The following is a 27,033-nucleotide window of genomic DNA, read 5'->3' on the forward strand; positions in this document are numbered from 1 at the left end:
CCAGTAGGTCTGCACAGAAATGCAGGAGTCCAGCAGAGAGGCAGACCTTCAGCAGCACAGCAGCCCTTCTTCCTGGCACAGTATCCACAGGTCCAGAAGCATACTGAAGGAGTGGTATCAGAGATGGTTCTTTTATACACAGTAATGCTTTTGAAGTGGGAACAAGCTTCAAGAGGCATGCCCTTCAAGTACACAGATGCCCTGTTTTTCCTAATGTGGCTCCACGCTAAAATATAGGGAGTATGCAGACCTTTGTGTGGACACAGGATACAGCCTATTCAGGTGTAAGTGAGGCTGGGCCCAGCTGCTTCCTCCCATCCTGCTAGTGATGGCCCATCAGTCACACGTTCTATCCCATTGTTTGTGACTGTCTGGGAGGAATACAGAAAGCCCCACTGCCAACTTCACCCAGTCATGTGACCAGAAATAGGTTGCAGGCACCAAGTGGCTAGGGCAGGAAAATGCAAACTTTCTATGAAGTGATAAAGCTGTTCTGTTGCGTGTCGCAATTCCTTAGTGTGAAAAGATGGTGTCTAGAATATATCACCAATGTATGCAGATCAATATATGGTCTCAAAAATTATTTAAACAATATACACAACAAACATGGAGCGTGGCCCTATATTAATCCAATATTTAACACCCCCATGGTACAATCAATAAAAATATAGACAACACACAGAATAAATATTAAATATTGTGTATATTCCAAATGATATACTCAGATAATATACACAATTTTCTTCGTATATGGCTGTCACGGACAAACAAATATCGAACAATGTGACTGATGACACAACGTGCAAAAGTGCTTGACACAACACAAAAAAATGCACATGAAACAAATAAAGAAATGTGTATCCTTATTGTGACAACTGGCTCAACATACACCTTATCTCTTCATTCATTTCATTAGAGATGGTTGACCACAATCATGGACCAATAAGATGTCATCGACGTTTCGACCCGACGTTTCGACCCTGGTGTGTTAGTGTATACAAATCACAGAAGGTCTTCCTCAGGACTAGCAAATTAACAACAGCCTTTACGGGGAAACAAAGCCTCAGGCAAGAATGGTGTGTGTTATCCAATAAAATTAATTCAAAAACATATGGAGGACTCCAAATTGACTCACCTAGCTGTAACTAGATTATTTGGGAACAGGATTCCTCCAGGATAGGCTGGAGCCCACAGCAAGGCATCAACCAGTATCAAGACTAATATCTTCCAAATAGGGAAACTATTCTAGTGGGACATGAAACGCTCACCATTTGAGAGAGCAAGGAACCGCTGTTGCCGATATCTACTACATGGTAATTCTTCCTCCTTACACGATAGTGGCTCCACTGGCCCTCACTGGGACCTTATCTGAGTACCTTTCGGTCTCTGTGCTCGTGATTTTAATACTGTTTTACACAAAGTGGTGTTGTGCTCCTAATCAATAAAACACTTAATATGTAAATATACAGTTGCCTGGGAAAGGGAGAAGCCTTTATCCAAGTGCAAACAGTTTTCTGATCATTTACCAAAGATCACCCACTGTAGCTAAATTGAGCAATGTTAGAAGTTTGGTGCTCACATTTAACAGCTGCTAACCTAGCCAACAGATTATAACTTCACTAGCATGATGTATTGTATGCCAACACTAGGTCAACATCTGGAAAATGTACCTCAAATATACCACTAACTAAGAAATGTAAAAAGGATTGAGACCCTTTTAATGCAGGGCATAAAATGGGCTTCTTAACAGTGGTCACAGAGAACTTGAGGAGGGAGTGTGGTGAGTCTGAAGGTGCCCTGTTCCTCTTCTGGCCTGATGTTGATAGATTAACAAGGCCCTGGTGTTCCCCACATCAGTAAAGCTTGGACGTGCTTTGTTTTCAGACTTTCAAACACCTCCCTGTGTCTCACAGTCTTTCCTTGGACTTTGATTTGGCTTCTTGGTCTGTTGGCTCTAATGTGCTCAATCAACTACACCTCACAAAGGTTGTAACATTTAGAGAGGACCACAATTCGCAAGATTTAACCTCGAAGCATGCAGCAGTGAAGTTATTCATCTGCTCAAAAGATACTGTCTGCAAAGCACAGAAATACATGCACAAGGTCTTGTTAGAGGCAACTAAATATAGAAACAACATATATTAAAGTGCTCTGAGTAGAGGCTCGATGTAGAATAGGAGCCAGAGAAGAACAGGAATGCTTTTATATAGAGTGTTTTACAATGACCATAAACTCTAGTTTGAAACCAAAAAAGCATCAAAACGAGCCCCTGCATTGCCTAAGGAACCCAACACTTTTAGCCACATCTAATATTCATATTTTTTTCCTGCTCCACAGCAAACTTCTGACCCATCTCTAGCCATGTCCAACCCTTTCCTTGTTCTTGCACTCAATGAAATCCTTACCTTGCTGACAGTGTAACCTCACTACCAAGCCTCCAGGACCCTCACATCTCTTCTCCCCCCTCTGAAGCCAGCTTCTATTCTTCTGGTTCACAGTCTAGCTCTCTTGTCATGTCTAAATCTATAACTCAACTCTCAATCATCCCTCCCTCTTCTCGAACCACCGGCCTAACAGTAGCTCCACATGTAACCGCGAAGCCATCAGCGGCATCCACTGTGAAACTTCAGGCATCTCTAGCCGAGAATCCCTAGCTCCATTCGCAAATCTTAGACTACCAAAGTGTGGTAAATAAATAAATAATACCCTATTTTTGACTAGACTTATAGCATAACAGATAGCTCAATAAATAAGAGTCAAGATTCGAGGTAGTAGGAGTTTCTGCAGGTTTATTACAGCATAAGGACAGGATCAGGACAACCTGCATGGGAATAGGATGACAGGGCCCAGCAGGACAACTGGGGCCCAGCAGGGGAAAAGAGGCCCAGCAGCTGCTGGGGCTAGGTCTGGGATGAGCGCGCTAACATTTAATAACAAAACATTGACTTATATACATAGCGCAAACACATAGCATTACATTGCAGTAGGCGTAACAGTAGGTGGAGTAGGAGGCGTGACGCGTAGCAGTCGCGAGAGATAACAGTAAAAGTGGGTGTAACTGGGAGTATACATAGATATGTGGTGCAAACGTAACAGAATATGTCATGAATGGGCGGAAACTTTGGAGGGGGCTACCTAAGGAGCCGGGACCTCTAACCTAATGGTGCGCGAAAACTGGCAATGACGTGTTACTAGGAGAAGCTGGGGGCTACGAACTCTGGGCTAGGAGCAGAGACTAGAGTCTGGAGGGTCGGAGCGACATGTACCTAAACCCTATCTGGTATCTAATGTTTAGGGAACATGTTGATATAAACTAGAAGTCATGAGGGGAAAAGCTAACTTGATTCTAAGACTGGACCATGCATTATTCTACATGTAGTGCGTGAAGAATATTAAATGACCATTAAATACAGTATTTCTCTAACGTGGAGACGAGGAGGCTAGACAATGACGGAAACTATTGATGCAGTTCAGTAGCTTAGGAATGCAGAGGAGGAGGACTGAACTGATAGCTGGAACTATAACATACTTTTGGCAGACTCAGAGGCAGAGCCGGGGTGCACCGGGCACTGCAAGGCAGGAAGTAAGTGAAGGGTCGAGGATACAGGTGGGGGCTGTATCGCTCCTCAGCGAGGCTTTCAGGAGACAGGAGCTGAATCTGTGGTCCGGGCCCTTTTGAGGCCTGGAAACGGAGACTTTATAATTGAATAACGTGCACACTGAGAAACGTGGCAACATCACTTACATAGGCCCGATATTCGTAGTATTCACGAGGACTGGAAACTAACATACTAGAGGTGGACACAACTGTAATTGCGTCTTTAATCAGAAATGGGGAATAACATATGCATATTGATCATGCACACATAACACATGATGGATGAGGCGTAGGGACACAGAACATGGCAAAATTTACTTTTCCACATTCCCTCCTTGTCACTACGTTTCCATCAGGAAACATCAATATTCATGATACCGTCTATCATTTCATACAGTACCATTTGCTCGTCTCGAATTGTCTTGGAGCGGGATTTAGAACGGGGCTTGGGACTGGGAATACAAGAGGTAGCACACATGCTGCAAATCGCAGGGCCACATTGTATACAGAGGCAGCAGCTAAATATGATCGCTACTGCAATACCTAAAAAGGACAGGACTTTCCATCCCCATGCGGAAATTATATTCCAGAACCAACCGGACCATGTCCAGGTGCCTGGATCTTGGTGTAACAGATGGGCAATTTTATGGAGTCTGGTTATAGCTGAATAAACAGACGGCGCGTTATTTGGAATGAAAATGCAACAACTGGATCCGAGAATTCTACAGGCCCCGCCCCTGTCGGCCAGTATGACGTCAAGGACGAGACGATTCTGTAAAACGACAATTCTCATAAAGGATTGTTCTTCAGTTAAGTTACCTAGAGCAGAGGCAGTCTCATCTACTACTGCTTCAAGGGTTCTTGTTAACCTACGGATAAGCTTACTATTTACAACTGTACCTAAATAAGGGAAAACACCTTTATCTATATCAATGAATTGCTCTGCGGCAGTTTCAGTATAATCGACAATCGGGAGATTCCTCTTGTGTCTAGTGTGTACTAAGAAAGAATTCCTATGATAGTCAGGTGGGGCTAGGAAAACAGGTGGCAGTAGGAAAGCAATGTAACAGGTTCCCTCCCAATCGAGGGGCAGACGGACATATGCAGTTTGACCACAAATAAAATAAGAATGACGTGAAGCTTTGAAAATAGATTTCCCACTGTCACTATACTGGATAACAGTAGTACATTCACTATGACCTATATGTACAGAACCATAACTACGGACACATAATTCGCCTTTGACTGGTAGTACTGAAATAGCGGGTGAGTCTGGAGTAGTATCAGACTGAACATTCAGAACCATGAAATTCGACGAATAATTTCCTAAATTATATACTTCATTTTCTAAATCTAAACCTGTTCTGTGGGGGAAACCTTGTTTGTCTGGGAAACATGTACTGTTAAGAAAAGACATATCTGTTGAGGATGACGTTAACGTGGACCATGCTCCACACGAACCATTGTGTGAGAATGGATAAGGAAAGAGTGGCAGAACTCCCTTTGGTGTCTGGAAAGGGGGGAGTCGACCACACACCCAACAATTAGTGGCATTGCTGGTCTGGTGTGAATAATGTAACATACGGATAAATGTGTTATTACGCATAGCGAGGCGGTATGCATATTCGTGAGGAGGCAGATCACTAAACGTGTGCTCTACTGTAGCATGAGCAGACATATTTACATGAGGAACTGAAAAACACAGATAGAAAGCATAGCTGGTGCAGGAAATCATTATGCTGATGAATAATATGAAACTCAGAAAAACGATATATTTGATTGAGCTTTGACTGACTCTCTCACTATGGGGGTCTATTTTATACATGTCAGAAACAGTCTAACCGTTTCACCTAGGGGAGGACTTATACAATCAAACTGGCTGACTTATTAGACCTGAGCTTTAACTTATACTCCTGTTGCGGGGTTTTCTCTAACAAGGGAGGGGTTGTAATAAAGTCTGGTGCGGGACAGTCCTTCAAAACAATGTTCTGGCAATCCTTCGAATCCTGGGAAATGTTCTTGGGAATGTTTTTAAAGACTGGTTTCGGTCCTTTGAAAAGTTTTACATGAGAAAGGTGGACCCACCCCTTCCTGCCTTCCAACTTGACGGCAGTTCGGGTGGTCAAGAGGACCTGACGTGGCTCCTTCCAACGTGGTTCCAGCGGACTTGATCTGTCGAAATTTCTGATCATCACTAGGGACCCTGGAACGATCTCGTGCGGTGCCACCTCGGTATTGTCTGGAAATGCGGCGGCAACCTGTGAACGACATGAGTTGAGGGCAGACATCAAGGAAGCTAGGTAATCTGTCAGCATATTACATGAAACATCGGTAATACTTCGGGGTCTAGGAGTACCCCACATGTTAGGGGGGCGGCCGAAAACGACCTCATACGGGGACAGACCTGATCTGGAATGTGCGACCATACGCATATAAAACAGAGCGACTGGCAAAGCTACTAACCAGTCCACACCCTTGTCTTTACAGACTTTTGCTATACGGATTTTCAGAGTCTGATTATGCCTTTCGACTAGTCCAGCTGCTTCTGGATGGCGTACACAATGGAACTTCCACTGGTACCCTAACAAAAGGGAAACATGTTTCATGAGTTCGGATGAGAATGGCTGGCCGTTATCAGAATATACGACTCTAGGGAGTCCATATCTAGGGAAGAATTCACGAACCAACTGCTTGGCAGTGGTCGCGGCTGTGTAATCTGGGACTGGATATGCTTCTGTCCACCTGGACAAAGCGCATACAACTACAAGGACATACTTGAAACCTCGACATCGCTCCATTTGAATATAATCCATCTGGAGGACCTCAAAAGGGTGGTCAGGGGGCTGGAAACCACCTTGTTCCACCGGGACACTTTTACCTGGATTAAACTGACAACATATCATACAAGTACGGACTTTCTGCTTGGCTGCAGCTCGTAAATGCTTGTTGAACCAAATGTTCTGGATACTGTCTAACATAGCTTTTTCTCCTAAATGTGCTGGACTATGTGTGGTATTGATAATGACTTGAACCATAGAATCGGGGAGAAACCATGTGGCTCTACCCTTCGTTAACCATCCTTGATCTGTCTGGACCCCTCCTTGTACAGACCATTTCTTGATTTCATCGGGAGTAGCATGTGACTGTATATCTATGACATCTTGAGTAGGGTCCTTAACTGTCATGCATGTGGTCAGATCTGGAATATGTGTCAGATTGACTGGAATGTCTGGAGTCTGTACTGTAAGCTTGGCTGTGCGGTCTGCTAAATCATTACCTTGGGAAATAATGTCAGTAACTTTCGTATGTGCTTTGCACTTCATGATAGCAATAGATGTCGGTAAATGTATGGCATCTAATAGGGCTTGAATAAGGAGACCATGCTGAATCTTGGTTCCATGAGAAGTCATAAAACCTCTCTCCTGCCAGAGCACTCCGAAGTCGTGTACAACTCCGAATGCGTAACGTGAATCTGTGTAAACATTAACTTTCAGGTTTTTGGCATGTATACAGGCTTGTGTCAGAGCGACTAGCTCTGCTGCTTGAGCGGACAGGGTATCAATACGGTGTGTTTCAATAACTTCAGTGTCAGTAGTCACTGCATACGCGGCGACTAGTTCTCCTGTACTAGTTCTCATACATGAACCATCCACATAAAGTGTCAGGTCAGGATCTAGTAACGGAATATCTGTCAGGTCTTGTCTTGGCTTTGTCGTAATGTTAACTACTTCCACACAATCATGTGTGTCTGGATTTGAACTAACTGATGGTAACAGTGTAGCAGGATTCAGGACGTTGCAGCGTCTAATTTCTATGTGTGGCTGGAACAGTGTCAATTCATAACCTGTTAAACGTGCAATTGTCAAGTGCTGAGTTTGTGTTCGGTTTAAAAGAACTTCTACTGAATGTGGGACTTGTACTGTCAGGGAGTGTCCTAGAACTATGGAATCACTTTGTCTGATAGCTAGTGCTGTGGCTGCAACTGACTTGAGGCACGCAGGCAACGCCTGGGCGACTGGATCTAATGTGCTCGAAAAATAAGCACAGGGCTTGTATTGACCTGCTTGATCTTGTGTGAGAACAGATAATGCTGTACCTTCGCGTTCAGTAACGAAAAGTGTAAAAGGCTTACTGTAGTTCGGTGTAGCTAGAACTGGAGCTTGACATAGGGCTTTCTTTAACTCGTTGAAACTAAGTGTATGGTCAGATGTCCAAGGGAGGACAGTCGATACGGCTGCCTCCTGTGTCGTTAACTGTATCAATGGCTTGGCTAGGAATGCATACTGGGGAATCCATTGTCTACAATAAGAAGTAAGGCCGATAAAGGCACGTACCTCCTTCTGGGTTCTGGGCTGGGGAAGACTCGCTATTAACTGGATACGGTCGGGTGTCAACTGCCTACCCCTCTTGGACAGCAAGTGTCCTAAGTATACCACTTGCTGGACACAGAATTGAAGCTTCGAAGGTGACACCTTGTGCCCCATTTCGGCTAGAAAATACAGAACTGTAAGGGATGCTCGCTCGCAGTCACGTTCAGAACGGGCTGTGATCAGTAGATCATCGACATACTGGAGCAGGGCAGTGTCAGTTGGCATGTGAATGTTGTCTAGTTGTCTCTTGAGTGCTTGACTGTAAATACTAGGGCTTTCTGTGAAACCTTGAGGAGCGCGTGTAAACATATAGCTCCTTCCATTTAAACAGAATCCGAAAAGAAACTGGCTATCTGGATGAATTGGAACACTAAAAAATGCATTCTTGAGGTCTATGACAGTGAAAAACATGGCTTCGGAATCAATGGCTGTTAACAGGGAAGAAATGTCTGGGACAACTGGGTACTGAGGAATAATACATTTGTTAAGCTCTCGCAAATCAATCACTAATCGATATACTGGCGGTACATTTGGATCAGTACGTTTCATGACTGGAATGATCGGAGAATTGCATACATTGGAGTCAGTTTCTACAACTACTCCTTGAGCCATGAGCTCGTCAATAATTTTGGATAAGGCTGCTACAGCCTCAGGCGGCAGTCTGTACTGTCTGATTCGTGGTAACACTACACCTGGTTTGAGAGTCACACGATAGGGTGTGATTTGCATGTAACCTACATCAGTTGGACCTTGCGCCCATAAATGCTGCGGAACATTAGACAATCTTGAATCAAAATCTCGTAATACATAGTGACCCTTAAAGTCACGTAGGAACAGACGTATTCCCTCTGGGGAACAGCAAATAACTGCACCTAATTCTTTCAATGTCTTAATGCCTAATAGATTTTCTGGACATGACTTAGTAAGTAACAGATCAGTAGTACGGGACAATGGACCTACTTCTAGAGTAACTGGCTTAGATATTTCATTAACTATGGGTTTTCCTGAAAATCCAAGGGAAACATTTCTTGAGCCTGAGAGCGGAGCCCCTGGAACTTCGGCGTGACTAATCGTGGTCCTACTTGCCCCTGTATCGATCAAAAACTTTCTGTCTTTCCCTAATACTTGACTGTGAACATAGGGACCTTCTTGATCTACAGGTATCTCGATGAGAGGCAAGCCTACCTCCCTCTCTAGGCTGTTTCATGAATATGACTGGTACTCTGGATACTCGGACTGTGCATACTGGTACATCTGCGATGTAACGTGCTGTGTTGCAGCAATAGGCTGCGGTACTGTAACTGTCTGTGGTGCATTCTGTGACTGAGGAGTCTGTGAAACTTGTTCTTGTCTTGGCGGACGTGGTCTTTCTTTAGTCTTACCAGTAGCTATGTTGTGTTTCAGAACTGCACACTCGTTTATAAAATGACCTGGCTGTTTACAATAATTGCAGTTCCCTTTAACGGGAGCCGCAGGATGACTGGCTTGATTCGGACCTCTCTTCTGACTGTCTTGAGGAATAGACTGTGCAACTAGCACTTTCATTTTCGTGTCTTTCATACGTTTTCTTTCGTGTTCTTGCTCTTCTCTAATTCTATTCTGGTGATACTGGAGCATCTGGAGCATCTGGGACGGAGTATTTGCTTGCCAGGTGCTTTCGACTTTCAAAACTCGGTTTTTAATTTGTGGACTTGAATTCTCGACTAATTTGGTAACGAAAAGGTGAGGGTATGACTCACTACTTGTCTTGAGACCACTGTTAATACTGAAACATTTCTCAAATCTAGAATAAAAATCACTAATGTCTTCATCTTGTTTCTGTTTACAGGCTGAGATTGCATCCCAGTCTTCTTTCCTAGTTGTCAATAATCTGGGTAAAACTTGAATCAATAATTCTGGTAATTCTTTACATTTATCTCCAAGACCGGTACCTGGTACTCGTGCCTTGTCTTCAGCTTCTAGAGCTGTCCAATCGATCTTTTTCTCTCCCACCTCCCATTCTTTTTCTTTTAACTTTTCATACACCCCTGCGGGTAGCAGGACCTTTAACATTTTAATGATATCTGGGTAAGTGTATTCTCCCATACGGAGCATGTCTTTTAATTCTCTATGGAACCCCGCTGGATCTTTGTCATGACAGGGAATTAATTTCTTCATTTCAAGAAGTTCCATCTTTGATATCGGAGTGTATACAAACACTCGTTGCATTACGCCACCCGCCCCTTGGACTGGGTGGACTTCTCGTAGCGGATTCTGTCTGTCTATGTAGAATGGTTTACTTTCTGGGGGTGAGACATGAACAAAATGCGGGTTCAGGAACGTTCTATACTTGTGACGCTGTTCTAGAATGACACTAATTAAATCGGTACCTAGACCTCTCCATCTGTACTGGAGTAACTCGTTCAGGATATCATGTAACGGGCCTGGATCAGAATGTTGACCCTCATACAGGGTAATGAGGTGTTGGATCATATACATACCCACCAGTCGTTGCTCGGCTGGGGGCAGTTTCAGAAACATTTGTGCCACTATTTCGTCTGGAAAAGTGGTAGAATCAGTAATCCATCGGACTGCTGATCGGGCTAGTTCTTGTTCATGCATAGTACTTAATTCGCTATAACCGACTCGTGATTTCAGGATGTGATCGGTAGCTTGAAATACTTGTTCTAAAGAGCTTTGTTCTGGTGCTGGATGATGAAAAATAGACTTAGGTTCTGGACGTAAATGGCGATCTGGAAATCTGGATTTTCCTACATACGCTATTCTGGCGGGATTCTCGTCTTCCTCTTCAGGATCAGAGATACTTTCTTTCTCGCTTACTTGTGCTGCTTTACGCTGTTCGTGTAACCTTATTATTTCTTTACGAATTTTCTTGTACATACTTTCCATGGCACTAATGGTCTTGTGCTTACCCTCGGCTATATTATCACTTCACCTTGTTAGGATTCTCATTTCGGCGGGATCTTTAGACGGGTAATCTTGTTCTCTTATTAGACAATTGATCAGGAACTTTAATATCATGAGCTGAATCTCGGCTTTCCTTTGGGACATAATCTCGCCAATACTTTCTGGATCATCCCCTGTACGGATGAAACGATATATTCTGTCTAGATCTTCTTTCATATTTGGTAAGGTGACTAGATACTCGGTCACCCTTCTTACACGTACGGAATATAAAACCATATTATACTCGCCTGGGACTGTGTCATAGACGCATTCGGCAAGGGCTTGTCTGATTTCTGTAACAGACTTATTACTTTTAGGAGTACGCTGTGATGCTTGAGCATGTAATTCGAGTGCTGATAAACGTTTGTGTGGCGGCGGGGTTTGAGGAGGACCTCCTCCTGCGGCCCCTAGACTAGAATCGTCGACTGACATTCTTCGTGCTTGCAGGGTCGGTAATTGTAACGTGGGCTGAACTTGTATGACAGGCTGACCCGGGGGTACCGTAACAGGTACTCCGGTGTCTGGAGGAACGGGAAGTGCCTGATTTACAGGGACAGGCGGGGCGCGAACTGGATTTGCATATTCAGGAACTGTGTCGTCCAAATAGGACGAAATAAAAATATCAGCTGCGGTCGGTTTGTGACGTAGCTTGGTCGGAACTAATGGTGGCGGGAAATTACTGGGTGCCTCTGGGGTCGCTTTTGGCAAGCCTTCGGCAAGGAGAGGATACATACCCTTAATAAGGGCATGCCTCTGTCTGTCTGACTGTTCTACTTTGACTTGTTCACCTATCTCGATTAATTCTCTTTCTTGGGCTCGTTCTTGGGATTCTCTACTTAACTCTGACTTTCTGACTTCCTTTTCCGTTCTTCTATGCGCTTCCTTACGCCATAACTCGATGGCATCTTTCTGTGACTGTCTGGCTTTCTTTTTCCATAATGCTTCTTCTACTCGCATGATACATTCGGCATCCCATGTACCCGATACGGGCCATCTATACTTTTCTTCTAACTGTTTGGTATACTCTACCCATAAATCTAGATACAATATGGCGCTTATGCCATGTTTCTGATACATAAAGTGACCTGGACTGTCCCTAGGCGGAACAGGAACTGCTGCTTCCAGCAGACCCTTTCTAGTTTTTAACTGACGTAACTTGGAAAAGAGCGGCATTCTAAACTTGAATCGGAACACAATACAATACACGAAAAACAATAACAATTGGGAAAACAATTCAGGCATACCACGACATTGGAAATACATTAAACAACATTATAAATAACAGTTCGAACAGAATACTACCTGAAAATACTGAAAACAGAAACAGAACAGAATTCTCGAGAACGGAACAGACTAGAGTTACTGGATGCACTGCTATAACAGTACGGAACATACCGGTCCCATAAAGGAACGCATCAAGACCCGTATCCACCTAGGTGAACACTTCGTTTGTGGGCTTGGGTACCACCAACCCACGGACCAGGAGTCAATTTAGACTGACCCTGTCTAGATACTACCCCAGCAATGGTACTCACCGGGCAGCACGGAACGGAAAGCCTCGGACGGGACTGGACTACGACGGACTTCGGACTTCAGACTTCAGTTACGGGTGGGCCTCCGGATACCTCGGACCTTGGACTCTCGGCTTGGGCTCTGGTCGGGACTCGCCGCGTTCCTCCACCGTCTCGTTCGGATGCTGGACCGCCTCCTCCGTCTCCTCCGTGGGCCTGAGGGATACTTGAAGCAGAAATATCTGCACTTGGCCAATATGGTTCCGTCACGACTGCAGAGGGTCAGGGGGTCGGCGTGGCTTCACCGACGCGTGGGGAAAGGGCAAGTCCCTGTTCGGGCGCCATTATGTGGTAAATAAATAAATAATACCCTATTTTTGACTAGACTTATAGCATAACAGATAGCTCAATAAATAAGAGTCAAGATTCGAGGTAGTAGGAGTTTCTGCAGGTTTATTACAGCATAAGGACAGGATCAGGACAACCTGCATGGGAATAGGATGACAGGGCCCAGCAGGACAACTGGGGCCCAGCAGGGGAAAAGAGGCCCAGCAGCTGCTGGGGCTAGGTCTGGGATGAGCGCGCTAACATTTAATAACAAAACATTGACTTATATACATAGCGCAAACACATAGCATTACATTGCAGTAGGCGTAACAGTAGGTGGAGTAGGAGGCGTGACGCGTAGCAGTCGCGAGAGATAACAGTAAAAGTGGGTGTAACTGGGAGTATACATAGATATGTGGTGCAAACGTAACAGAATATGTCATGAATGGGCGGAAACTTTGGAGGGGGCTACCTAAGGAGCCGGGACCTCTAACCTAATGGTGCGCGAAAACTGGCAATGACGTGTTACTAGGAGAAGCTGGGGGCTACGAACTCTGGGCTAGGAGCAGAGACTAGAGTCTGGAGGGTCGGAGCGACATGTACCTAAACCCTATCTGGTATCTAATGTTTAGGGAACATGTTGATATAAACTAGAAGTCATGAGGGGAAAAGCTAACTTGATTCTAAGACTGGACCATGCATTATTCTACATGTAGTGCGTGAAGAATATTAAATGACCATTAAATACAGTATTTCTCTAACGTGGAGACGAGGAGGCTAGACAATGACGGAAACTATTGATGCAGTTCAGTAGCTTAGGAATGCAGAGGAGGAGGACTGAACTGATAGCTGGAACTATAACATACTTTTGGCAGACTCAGAGGCAGAGCCGGGGTGCACCGGGCACTGCAAGGCAGGAAGTAAGTGAAGGGTCGAGGATACAGGTGGGGGCTGTATCGCTCCTCAGCGAGGCTTTCAGGAGACAGGAGCTGAATCTGTGGTCCGGGCCCTTTTGAGGCCTGGAAACGGAGACTTTATAATTGAATAACGTGCACACTGAGAAACGTGGCAACATCACTTACATAGGCCCGATATTCGTAGTATTCACGAGGACTGGAAACTAACATACTAGAGGTGGACACAACTGTAATTGCGTCTTTAATCAGAAATGGGGAATAACATATGCATATTGATCATGCACACATAACACATGATGGATGAGGCGTAGGGACACAGAACATGGCAAAATTTACTTTTCCACAAAAGGCTCACTCAGTAACCCCCACCCCCATCCCAAAGGTAACACTAGCTCCCTGCAGAACCCATCAGTAACAAGGGGCTCATTGTGTAAGCCAAACATTTAATGATTAAAAAGTGGGGGGGGGAGGGGGAGGGGTGTGTGTGTGTGTGTGTACGTGTGCGTGTGTGCGTGTGTGCGTGTGTGTGTGTGTACGTGTGTGGGTGTGTGTGTGTGTGTGTGTGTGTCTCTCTCTCTCTCTCTCTCTCTCTCTCTCTCTCAAGGCATGGTGGGATAATGTGCTGTAATGGAAGAATCAGACAATCACTTACATTTACCCTCCCTAGATTAAGCCACAGGCTTTGATGGATTCCTTGTTGTTAAACTTGTTTTTAGCTGCTGTCCATGGTCAGACACCACCACAGTTTGACATGCACTTGACCCAGACAAAGGATGCTTTCAGTTTTTTAGATGTTGGAAACTGATGTCACCTCATGCTAAACGGTGGGCAAGTGTGTGTGTGTAGATTACTTCCCCCCCCCCCCAAAGCTACTTTCCTGTGTAACTTCTCTTCTTGTATTTGCCCTAACATTCCCACTGTTCCCTATCTCCACCTCTCCACCTCTCCCCATAGTATCTCCCTATGACTCAACCTACCAACCTTTCTTACAGCTGCCCATGTTGTCTTCCCCTCTTGCGTAAAGTGGCACACTTCCGCCAAGTAACCTCATCACCTGTCTCGTGGATGACCTTCTGGGACAAAAGGCTAAAGCATGTGTGCACAGCTCAATGTAAAACTGATACACAGGCCACTGTGTATGGTTTGTTTCTCATACGCCTACCCTGCACCCAGACCAGTAACATGCCCCAGCATCCCGTAAATAGTTCTCAAGCCGGGGATGCGTTTGAGCATGTTAAGAGGCTTCAGTGTGGTGGGGGTGTGGCTTGCAGGGCTGCGAGATGGCTGCTGCCTAGGCGAGCTCCGCCGGCTGAGCCGATTATCCTACCATGATCCTGAGAAAAACTTCACTCTGGGCGGCGCGGTTAATGGCGCTGGTACCGGAGACGCAGAAGCACCTGCTTACCTAAATTTCATCCTGTATGCTTGCGGCAGAAGCGAAATATCGCTACCAGAAGATGAGTGGGGCAGAGGCCTAGCGGAGGGCCGGAGGCGAGAACCGTTGCTCCAGAGCTGATCTGCAATCGAGCCCGAGGCTGAGTGGGCCGCGATCGGATGCATCGGATTGTGAACTGCTGTACGCGCCGCGAGGTCTGGTCGGTGAGCGCTGCTGGCCCCCACCTGCGCAGATAACGTCGGAGCCTCCTGGTTCGCACTGCTAAAGCTGCCCGAGGTATAGATCCTGCGGCGCCGGATTGCCGGAGTGCCGATTGGTGAGGCAGCCATTTTCTATGCGGACCGGCCGCGGCGCTGGACGGATAACAATAGCGCTGAGACCGGGATCTGCTGTGCTATGCACTGTGCCCTCCCTCCCGACGCTCCCAACCGCTGAAGACTGCGGATGGTTGCCTACAAGCCTGGATGGTAGCCCTGTGTGTGTGATCTTGGGACGCTGCGCTGTAGTGCTATGCTTGACTGCCTGGAAGCATATAGGCGCTGTGGTCACTATAACGGAGTCATAAGTAACGCTCCTATTTGATCCTCCGGAGGAACATTTCCACGGTATCTGTACGTACGAGGTGGGCATGATTTTATATGGCGCTGTGAGTGCTGGTAAGCCGCTGTATCATAAGCTGCGCTGTGCATTGCCGCCATTTTGTCTGCTGAGGCGCCTGCTAAGACTGGCTGCGGCGTCGCTCTCCTTTCTTGTTGCTTGGACCTGGGGTGAGTGGCCACAGATGTACTGCTACCCACATTGATGTAACCTGTTTTTACAACGAGGGAAGCCTATGGGGCATGTGGCGGCGGCCCGGCCACAGGCGCAGTGCATGCATTAGGTGCGTTAATCAACCCAGATCCGTGGCGCGACGGCCGATTGCGGCTAATTCTGACCCTAGCTCCACACCACACCACCTGCGGGTGCTCCTTGATGCTTGACTGAGTGGCTAGCTGCATACTTTTGAAGTAACGTGCAGGTGAAAGTTTAGCCTGTGTCCGGTTAGGATCTCTACCTCACAGGGCGCTGTGGTTGCCTACATTGCAGACCAGTGCCACACGGCGTTGGCACCATGGGCAAGGCGGACGCAGGGCAGCCAAAAATAACATTCCCAACCACAAGAGGTGGCAGACAACCCGACCAGGACCAGGGTGCTCAGGGTGCAGCGGGAGATGGTGGTGCGATGGAAGAACAGGGAGAAGACCTGAAATCACTCATGCTCGAAATGCGATCGAGCTTGAAGAGTATAGACGCAAAACTAGACACCCTGACCTCGCAGCTCGACATGGTTAAATCGCAGGTCACGACACACGAAACCATAGACAAACTGAGTTCCATGAATTCCGACAGGAGAAAAAGTAGCAACTCCTAAACATGGACAAACTCCTCACGGTCATAAGGGCGAAGAATGACAACCTTGAAGCGCGCTCCAGGAGGAACAACCTTCGCCTCATAGGGATTCCAGAAACTACAGCTATGCCTAGGATGGAGACCTTTGTGGCTGATTTGCTCCACGAACTTTTCGATCCTCACCTGTCCCCGGTATTTGCTGTTGAAAGAGCGCATAGGGCGTTGGGTCCAAAACCACCAGTCGGAGGCACACCTAGGCCCATCCTAGCAAAAATACTGAACTATCAGGACAGAGACACCGTCCTGAGGCTGTCAAGAGAACGTGGACCTATCACCCATAAAGAAAATAACATATCGTTCTATCCTGACTTCACCCCCGTGGTGCAGGCTGCACGCCGTGAATTCCTTCCAGCAAAGCGCTTACTTTTACAAGCGCAAATTCCTTACTCCTTACTTTATCCAGCTAAGCTTAAGGTGACACATGATGGCACAGCCCATTTCTTTGCGGACGCCAAGTCAGCGCTCAAATTTGCAAAGCATGTATGTGGGCCCACTGCAAAGCGAAAAGGAGCAGGGGATGACCCTTTAACGGATCGTCTAAGTGATAATGACTGAATGTTGTCATGACCCCTGTGAAATCTTGCCTGCGATAACCTCACTGTTTGGTATGACTTATAGCCACTGAATATGATGTCGATGTTGCTCTGCTATTGAAAACGTTCATTGACATTGGTTTTGTTTATACACAGGAATCCTCTCCTTTAGTTTGCCCTTGTGGGCCTCTTAAATGCGTTCTGTTTCCGAACGATTTCATATGTGGCCATTCCGCGCCGCCTTGGGGGGGCCTGTTGCTTCAGAGCTCAGCCACCCTGTGCTAACGGGGGAGTATGCCTCTGTCACCTCGCCCCCACGGGAAGTTTCCCATTGTTTGTGTTCGCCCACTCTTACTGTGGGTTTTTAGGGGGGATTCTACTCGACCTAATTGGGGGGTTAGAGTGGGTGGGGGGAGGTATGGGATTGGGTTAGTTAATTTGTTCTGGTCCGCTAAATCTCTGCTTTCTTTGGTCTCTAACCGGTTGGTCTTGGTTATTTTGGGGGGAACTGTAAAATGGAACACGATACATGATCGCTGACATGCGGCCATACAAAATAAATGTGTTAACTTGGAACATTAGGGAAGTGAATGATGGGAGAAAGGCCAGACTGATGCATGCATACCTAGCACGCCATAGTATTGACATATGTTTCCTACAAGAGACTCACCTGAATGTAACGCCTTCTGTACGACTTAAACATGCACAATGGGGATCGATACACTCTGCTGTGTACTCTAATTACGCATGTAGAGTGGCCATATTGGTCCGTAAAACTCTAGATTGGAAGGATATCTCAGTTCATGTGGAGCAGGAAGGGAGATATATTTTCCTACATGGACTCTTGGGTGGTAGACAGGTAGTTTTAGTGGCAATATATGGCCCAAACGTTGATTCCCCAGGGTTGTTTAGAGATGTTTGGTCGAAAATTGTAGCGTCACAATGCAACTTGATAATCTGGGGCAGGGGGATTTCAACGCGGTCTAAAATGATCACCTGGATAGACAAGGTTCACCGCACCCATTACATCCCCAGACAGGATCAGCCCTGCGTGACCTGATAGCTGAGGGGAGGTTGGTAGACGTCTGGAGAGATTGGCACCCGCTACAGCGCGAGGGTACATGTATTTCATCACAATATGCTACTTGGTCCCGCTTGGACTTTTGGCTGGTGTCATCGGAGGTGGCGCCCTGGGTAGTGCATGCCTCTCACCTGGCACGTTCCCTTTCCAACCATGCTCCCTGCTTGCTCACGTTAACGCTTCCTGATACGCCACTGCGTGCTTTTAGCAACCTCCACATGCGTTACTAGATGAGGCGTTTAAGGAAGAAATCAGGAAAGATGTGGTTGAATACTTCGATCTTAACTCTGGTACAGTCCCATCGGAGGCCCTATTGTGGGATGCTTTCAAGGTGGTGGTTCGAGGAAAGTGTATTGCCCGGCGGGTGGGAGTTCTGAGGGCGCTAAGGGGGACCCTGGCACAGATAGAAATTCAGATACGGGAACTAGAGGGGCGCTTTTGTGCTGAGGCGGATCCAGCAAAAGCAACAGAACTGAAAAGCAAACTCCTGGAATTTGCGGAGGAAGCGCAGAGGGAACTGAAGTTCTTAGGCAAGCACGCTGAAGCCAGGCGGTATGGGGAGGGTGATAGGCCTGGGCGCACACTTGATACTATGATCAAGCGCTCCAACTCCACTGCTTTTATTCACATGATCAACTCACCAGAGGGGGATACAATAACGGGACAAGAAGGGGTCCTGAAGGAATTCGCCACATTTTATTCCACCCTGTACACTGCCACTCAATCGGTCCAATCGGATAATCTGCAAGACTTCCTGGACTCCAAAGGACTCGTCTGGTTCAATGACACCCACAGACGGTATATGGACCTATAACTGTTGACGATGTCAAACAGGTGATCAAAGGTCTACCCCTTAGTAAAGCCCCTGGACCTGATGGCCTGACGACATCATTGTATAAAACCTACAGTGAGGAACTGGCACCCCGTCTGCTTGCAGTGTATAACGAGGCACTGGACGCGGGCATCCTTCCCCCCTCCATGCGTGAAGCATTGATAATGACCCTGTTAAAACCTGAAAAGGACGAAAAAGAGCTTGACTCTTTCCGCCCTGTCTTTAATAAATGTTTACGTTAAGATCTATGCCAAGCTACTGGCCAATCGCTTGCAGCCATTATTGCCGATGGTGGCCCTACAGGACCAATCAGGGTTCATCCCCGGACGTGCCACGTCGCACAATTTGCGAACGCTTTTCTCTATTCTTCATTATCTACACACCAGCGTGAAGGCAGCCGCAATATTTTTAGATGCAACAAAAGCGTTTGACTAGCTAGAATGGCCAAACCTTTTCAGTATCCTCGCTCGAATGGGATTCAGCCCCTCATTTATTGCCCGCATCAAACTGCTATATGAGAAGCAACAAGCACGAGTGTGCGTGAATGGGTTAATATCTGACTGCTTTGCCATAATTAGAGGTACGAGGCAGGGATGCCCCCTGTCACCTCTCCTTTTCGCTATTGCGATGGAGCCCCTAGCAGCTAGAATACGGTAACATCATACCACTCGGGGGATTGGCCTCAGCTCTAGAAGACTCCTAATTTCTATGTATGCTGACGATGTCACTTTGTACGTTCATAACCCATCCGACAATCTTGACCCGATGTTACGGGAATTAATCCGATTTGGGGGCCTTTCCGGCATCCCCATAAATTGGAAAAAATCTGTGATATTCCCGCTCATTGATAATACTCCCGCAGTGGCTTCGGAATTCCCCTTGCGTTGGCAGGCAGACGAAGTAAAATATCTGGGAATATGGCTAAGCCGCTGTATACAGGACATATGGACCCTAAATTTTTGGCTAGAATCTAAGTAAGCATTTGGTCTAAATTGCCCCTTTCCATCACTGGGAGGGTTGCATTGATAAAAATGGTAATTTTACCTAAATTTTTATACCTGTTCGCCAATGTACCACTTCCTCTCACGCAGCACTTTCATAAAACCCTGCACACTCATCTACTGTCACTGGAATGGGCTAATGGCCAGGCTCGAGCCTCCTGGGGTCTCCTGACACTCTCGCTTAGACATGGTGGCCTAGGAGCTCCGGACATGTACTTATATGCACTGTGTGCACAAGCGCAATTTTTGCACTTCTGGATCTATCCAACTCCTTACCAACCCCAAGTCGTAGTGGAGATGGACGCGGTAGCCACCACCCCTTTGAAAGTCGCTCTTTATAACAAGCATTTGCAATGCAATAGGTCTCGTTTTAACGCAAATTTAAGCTATAGGCCTTGTAAATGACAAAGCCTTTTATTTATGTTCTAAAAACCAGAACGCAAAAATAAAGGGCATTATCATTTACAATGCTAATAGTTCAGACTCGCGTAATTGTGAGACCTATTGCATTTCCAATGCTTGTTTTATTGTGCAGCAGTGCGCTGGCAAAACAGCCCGTCCTGGGTAATCACCGGCCCGGCCCGGCCCAGCAGCAGGGGCTGTGGATGCCTGCGGCTAGATTGGTGCTTAACGTTTCAACAGTGTTTATCTTCTCGGGCTGCTCTTCGTCACAGTTTGCGTTCTCAGAATGAATCCCAGAATACTTTCCCAATAAAGCGCGCCATCTTTCGTCTTTTGCTGGCTGCTCCCAAGATGGAAGGCGATGTGGTGTTATTGTAGCTTATAAAGCTCCCTGCTGCCAGCAGTCCAGTGGCCTCTTGGCGCTTAGCTGTAGTCTCGAAACGACACAACCTAGATCTCTTGGGGCACGGCGGTGATGATCTGAAATGAAACTCTTGGGGCACGGCGGTGATGATCTGAAATGAAACACATTTGCAGAGGAAAAGCGGTCATTTCTCTGGAGGCCAATCAGGACTTCCTCCGGCCTCCAGATCTTCTGGTTCAGCTGAGAAAAGACAGGGACCTGCAAAGAAACCCCAGTGTAACCGTGCAACAGATGTTGCTTCAACTAATACATCTGCAACGAGAATGTTCTTTACTTGCTCGCACCAAAATTCACATTAAGCCCGAGCCTGCCTTGGCTGACATCCTGATTGTAGTAATGAGCCTTAATGAGGGGGGAGGTGCTGGTGTAGGAGGAGGAGTGCTGCTAGGGCAAGGCTGTGTTTGCGGGGAGGTGCTTGTGTGGGAGGGGGGAGGTGCTGGTGTGGGAGGAGTGCTGCTAGGGCAAGGCTGTGTTTGGGGGAGAGAGAGGGGAGGTGCTGGTGTGGGAGGGGGGAGGTGCTGGTGTGGGAGGAGTGCTGCTAGGGCAAGGCTGTGTTTGCCGGGAGAGAGAGGGGAGGTGCTGGTGTGGGAGGGGGGAGGTGCTGGTGTGGGAGGAGTGCTGCTAGGGCAAGGCTGTGTTTGCGGGGAGAGAGAGGGGAGGTGCTGGTGTGGGAGGAGTGCTGCTACGGCCTGGGGGAAGCTGGCTGGGGAGGGGGAGGAGAAATGCTAGTTTATGGCCCAAAAGCGCGTGCCTGTGGCCACGTGAACTTCATGAAAACGCCAGCAAAAAGCTGGTGGTTTCATGAGGATTTCGAGCACTTGAATTCTCGATCCCTCAATGCGCTTGCACACATTGTAGGTCACGAGACCTAAAAAGGCGCCGAGACCCCGTCAAGATATTGATACAGCCGACCTGTTGCGCTGGGTCTGGAGAGAACTCCAGAGACGAGCTGGTGTCCCCCCGCTATATGCGCCCTCTGTACCATTGCGCGATAATCCCATACTTCCATGCTGGGAGCATGGTGGTGGGGTGCTGGAGTTAGGTGACACACAGCTGCTTACCTTTGCGGATTTATATCCAGAGGGTAGCTTCAGACCCCTTTCCGTAGGCACGGAAGATAGGAGCCCAACATTCGCTGAGCAGTTCTCCTATCATAAATTGAAGGCGCCTGTCGTGCACTGTGGGAAGGATTCCCAGAGGCACCCCCTACATTGCAAGCGCTAGAATCCATTTTGGCTAAGGCTTCTCCCAAGAAGTTGATTACTAGGTTGTATACCGCCATGCAGAACCTAACTCCCATTGTACAACCCAAATCATTGGGGCTCTGGAACATGGAATTAGATCCCCCTTTATCTGAAGAACAGTGGCAATATTGTTGTAAACAATTGACTGAATTGTCCCCCAATTACAAACTCCGTCTTGTGCATTTTAAGTTTCTGCATCGCTGTTATAGAACCCCTATCACTCTCTGCAGAATGAAATTGTGAGAGGATGAGCGATGCTGGAGGTGTGGTTATGAACCGGCTTCCTTTTTACATATGGCATGGGACTACCCATCACTTGTCCAATATTGGAAGGACATTTTTGTGGCAATCAACCAGATTGTTGAGCGTAGTGATGTACCTTCACCGTATTTAGGCCTACTAGGCCACGTGCAAAACACATTACCCCGACGGCGCAATTTACATGCTCTATTGTTGCTCTATGCGCGCAGGCAGATTGCACTCCAATGTGGCAGGAAAAGAATACCCAAATTTACTGAATGGCTGTCAGATGTCACTTATAACCACACCCAACTGGGTATATATTGGGAACTCATGCCACCTACATCTAGACCTAAAGACATATGGGAGCCGTTTACACAATGGTCTACCAACAGGGCACAGTCCCCCACTGTAGCTGCAGACCTAGAGACTACCGGTGGGTCAGACAGGTCATGAACGGGGAAAACTGTCCGGATGGCGTTTTGGGCTGAGAGCTGTGCATAAGCAAATTGGGGCTCTCCATTGGCTGCATGGGTCTTCTATGTATGTCTGTATCTCTGTTGGGCATTTATGATCTGCTCTCTCCGGTCATGGACTTTATGAGAATTGTACTGTTATGGCTCTCCTCTACCTGTACTTATTATTCTGGCTGCTCTGATCCACGGCTACTGATGCTTCCCCCCCTCTGTATTTGTTCTCTATTGGAGACTGATGTTGCAGAGATGTTTGAAGCGGTACTAATTGTTTAATTTGTTATTGTTTTAATGTTTCAGCTAAAATGTGGATAAATGCTGTACATTTGTCATATATTATAAGCTGATGTATTGTGTATTATGTAAAATCAATAAACAGAATAAAAAATAAAAAATTTAAAAAGAAGCTTCAGCGTGGTTTTTTCATTAGACTATTTGTGCTTTTCTTGCTTGGAGATTTCTCCTGCCAGTCGCCTTCTGCATGCATTCCCTGGCTCCTGCGTAAAACACAGTGTGCATGAGTTAAGAAAAGCCAGTCTTGAGGATTCATTTCTTAAGACTTTACTGGTAAGTGAGCTGTAATTGGGCCAAATCATACTCTAAACCGTAATAGGTAAAACATTTGATGTTTTGATGGCAAGGCATCTTTGGTTTCTGTCTGACATGAATGGTTCAGGACATGAATGGTTCAGGACATGTATTTTCTTACAAAGCAGATGGCTCTCACTGGAGGATGACTATTGTGACAAATACTGGCCACTCAAGATGGACTCATTGGGCCAGATGCATCAAAGGGTTTTGCCCATTCTGTGTCTATGGCAAAATGTGTTCATGCATACGGCCCATTGTGTTAAAGTTGCTGCCGAAGTCTAATTCTATCACAGCTCTGTGGTAAGTATTAGCGGTGAAACCTCGCGGCTCCAACCACAACCGTTTTGATGGCACTGCCTTCTTTTTTGATACCATGTTCATACTGATAACGCAGGATTCATCCAGCGGTGTATCATAAGCATAAAAACAAATTTCCATAGACAGAATTCCTTACAGTTAATTCCAAGGAACATCAAAAGCCTGCTTGGAACAGACAAGATTGATAAGAGTTTCCCTTCCTTAGCCCTGATACCGGCTAATCACGAGTTTAGCCATTTCATATTTGAGCATTGCTACACAACTTGTTCTCGTACCAGTTGTGCCTCGCTAGCACAGGCAATGGAAATGGCTCTGGGATCTAATCAAGCCCTCCAAGACTCTCACGTAGCACTCTCATTTGGGAAGTTTTAATGCTCTTCTTGACCCACTGTAAAAAACAATGAGGTCTTGTTCGTTGACGATCCTATAAACTCATCACCAAGTATCACTGTAAGTTCTGTTTGGGACCGTTGGTAAGACTGCGATACCTCAGTCATAAACCTGTCTACCCCGCCGCTTGCCCCACAAGTGAGGTCAGGCTGGGGTACACCAATGAGTTTTCTATATGGCCATTATGTATTTTAATGTCACAGTCATTCAAATGAGAACCCTGCACACATTGTGAGATGATACTTTGCTGTAAGTTGAAATGAAATCTTCAGAACTGTCTCCTAAGAAAGGATTCCTCACACCCCTGCTCTTGCCTGATGTATTAGAAAAGCTAACCTTCACATTGCCGGAGAAAACAGAGCTGTACTTGAGATACACTCAAACATGTATGTCCATTTCTGACTTACGGCTGGATCACAGATGTTTTGTAAATACCAGCTTGGGTCTGAAATGCTTGTTATTGTATTTTATTTCTTTGCAAAACCTTATGCTAAAATGTATACTATGTAAATATATGATATTGATTTTCCAGTACAGCGGACACTGAAATTTTATACAACTTTTTTTCCTCAAGCAAAAGCTTCACTGTGTAAAGTCAATATCGTCATAGTCCGCACTACACATAAGGGGTACATTTATTTGGAAGCCCGTATAATTGATTTATGAAGTAGGCCAGGCATTTTGATTTATTTGCAGTGCTAGTAGATTTATGTAGCTTATTATCCCTTGAACAACTAGATTTGCAAAATATTTCCACATCCCAGATAGGGTCACACTCTATCTACGTTGTGCATTATGGTTCTTTAATTTTCCAGGCCACATATTGATCTGCATACATTTTTGACATATTCTAGAACCAACTTTTCACGCAAAGCAATTGCAACACCCAACTGAACACATTGTAGGGAATGCAAGATTAAGTAAAGCATGCGTAATATAAACTGGAACAACATGGTTACCTCAAAACGTTTACACTCACTATTTAGAAATCAAAGCGTGTTTTTGCCTGAAAAGTAAACACATGGAAGGGACCCATTTCAATGTCCATTGCTTATATGCTTACATCCTTACAAAACGTAAATAGTATGATTTAAAAAGACCACATCTCTGAACACAGAGCTGTGGTACACATTTTATAAACTAAACAGTGGTTAAGGATTGCATTAAACGTTTTCCACTCCACACACCAACAGAAAGACGAGAAAACGAAAGTACTGTTTCACTGGCAAACTCCGTGAAGTGGCGCTAATGTGTTTAGGTGTGAATAAAAGCAATCTGGCCACTTTGCTGTTTTGCTTTACTTTGTTATTTTTCTTATTTTGAACCTTTTTTTCTTTCCATCCCGAGGCTGCACTTTGGAATAGAAAAATTTGAGAACTAGACGACATTTCCAGCAAAAGTGTTTTTTTCTCTTTTGGATCCCTTTCACAGGGGAACAAATGAAGGAAAAGAGAGGAAAGAGAGGGTAAGCGTCGTTTCTTGAAGTCACGCTTTCATTCAGCAAGTGAGGAAGAGCGAGACAGAGACAGAGAGAGGGAAGAAGAGGAAGAAAGGAGGGGGATGCTGACCACGGCAGAGCAGGAGAAGCAGACACTCTCCTTGTCAGAGTATAAGGCGGAAGTGCCTCTTTCTGGCCAGACACAGCCAGGCGCGGCCTGCGCGTCGATGGGTGCGTGAGTCCAATCTCAGCAACAATGAGAATGTAAATTTGCCTCAAATGTGCAGGTAAAGAAGAGTGGTGGCAAAGATTCCTCACAGTGCAGCGATAAGCATCTCTCCCAGTGTAGTAAACAACAGTGCAGTGTACACATTTTCACTGTGCATGCCCCCCTGTAGTGCAGTACAAAGCAGTCCATTGTGAACATAGTCCTCAGAGTGTAGTAAAAGCAGTACATTGTGCAAAGATTTCTCAGTGTGGTAAAAAGCAGTGCCCTGTGCACAGATTACCTCTTTAAGCTGTAAATATCCCTCACAGTGCCATGAAAAGCAAAGCAATGTGCACATATTTCTTATAGTTAAGTAATAAACACGTACAATGTGCACAGATTTCACATAGTATTGTAAAAAGCAGTCCAGTGTGCAAAGATGTCTCATACAGTATTACAAGTAATACAGTGTGCACAGAATTAAAGATTAAGATGTAAATACCTCCGTGTGCAGTGAAATGCAAAGTAACATGCAGGATTTCCCAGAGAGCAGTAAAAAGCACAACAGGTTTGGAGTCTGGGGGGGGGGGGGGGGCAGGTTTGGAGTCTGAGGGGGTGGGGGCAGATCTGGGGGGTCGGTGAGGGTCTGAAGCTGAAGATAGCTACACAGACACTGGGGGGAGGGTCCTTCCGCTGAACACAGAAAGAAGCCGGAAGGAATGATGCTCGGGTTCAAGGAAGGGCTCGTTCGACCCAAAGTGGTTGAATTGGTTCCCAGTCCGAGCTGGCGGCCCCTGCGTCTACTCGTCTCTGCTCACATACATTGGCGCTGTAGCGCCTCGCAGCCCCTGTGTATCAAAGCTCACAGGGTGACATTGTTTTCCTTGAGGGAAGGCCTCTTTTTATCTCCTGTGCTCCTGACCTCCCCGCCTCCTCATAACTGCGCGTGCGCAGGACCACCAGTCATCACTGCGCAAGTGCGGTGCGAAGACACAACTTCCTATCGCTCTCGTGCTCCTGACCTCCCCAACAACATAATGAAGCGTCTCATAACAGCGCATGCGCAGGATCGCGAGTCATCACTGCGCAAGTGGGGAGCGAAGACACTACTTCCTATCGCTTTCGTACTCCTGACCTCCCCGCCCCCCAAACAACATCGTGACGGCGTCTCATAGCTGCGCGTGCGCAGGACCGCGCGTCATCTCTGCGCATGTGCGCAGCGAAGATACTACTTCCTACCGCTCTCGTGCTCCCGACCTCCCCGCCCCCCAAACAACATCATGGCGGCGTCTCTGAGGCCAAAGAGCTGAGAGGCCTCTGGATCTGAGAGGCCTCTGGAGCTGA

The 27,033-nt window shown here is 46.4% G+C and overlaps 1 protein-coding gene across 1 annotated transcript in view; it reads right to left on the reverse strand.

Moving 5' to 3' along the window:
* The window catches only part of LOC144805038 (uncharacterized), an 87,318-nt gene extending 71,924 nt beyond the window's left edge, over positions 1-15,394 (reverse strand). Inside the window, exon 1 of the mRNA XM_078671939.1 lies at positions 15,290-15,394. Coding sequence (XP_078528065.1) covers positions 15,290-15,394 — 105 coding nt within the window. The remainder of the gene's footprint in view (positions 1-15,289) is intronic.
* Positions 15,395-27,033: the final 11,639 nt, after the last annotated feature.

This window comes from Lissotriton helveticus, chromosome 1_2, assembly GCF_964261635.1.
Source record: "Lissotriton helveticus chromosome 1_2, aLisHel1.1, whole genome shotgun sequence".
Lineage (NCBI taxonomy): Eukaryota > Metazoa > Chordata > Amphibia > Caudata > Salamandridae > Lissotriton > Lissotriton helveticus.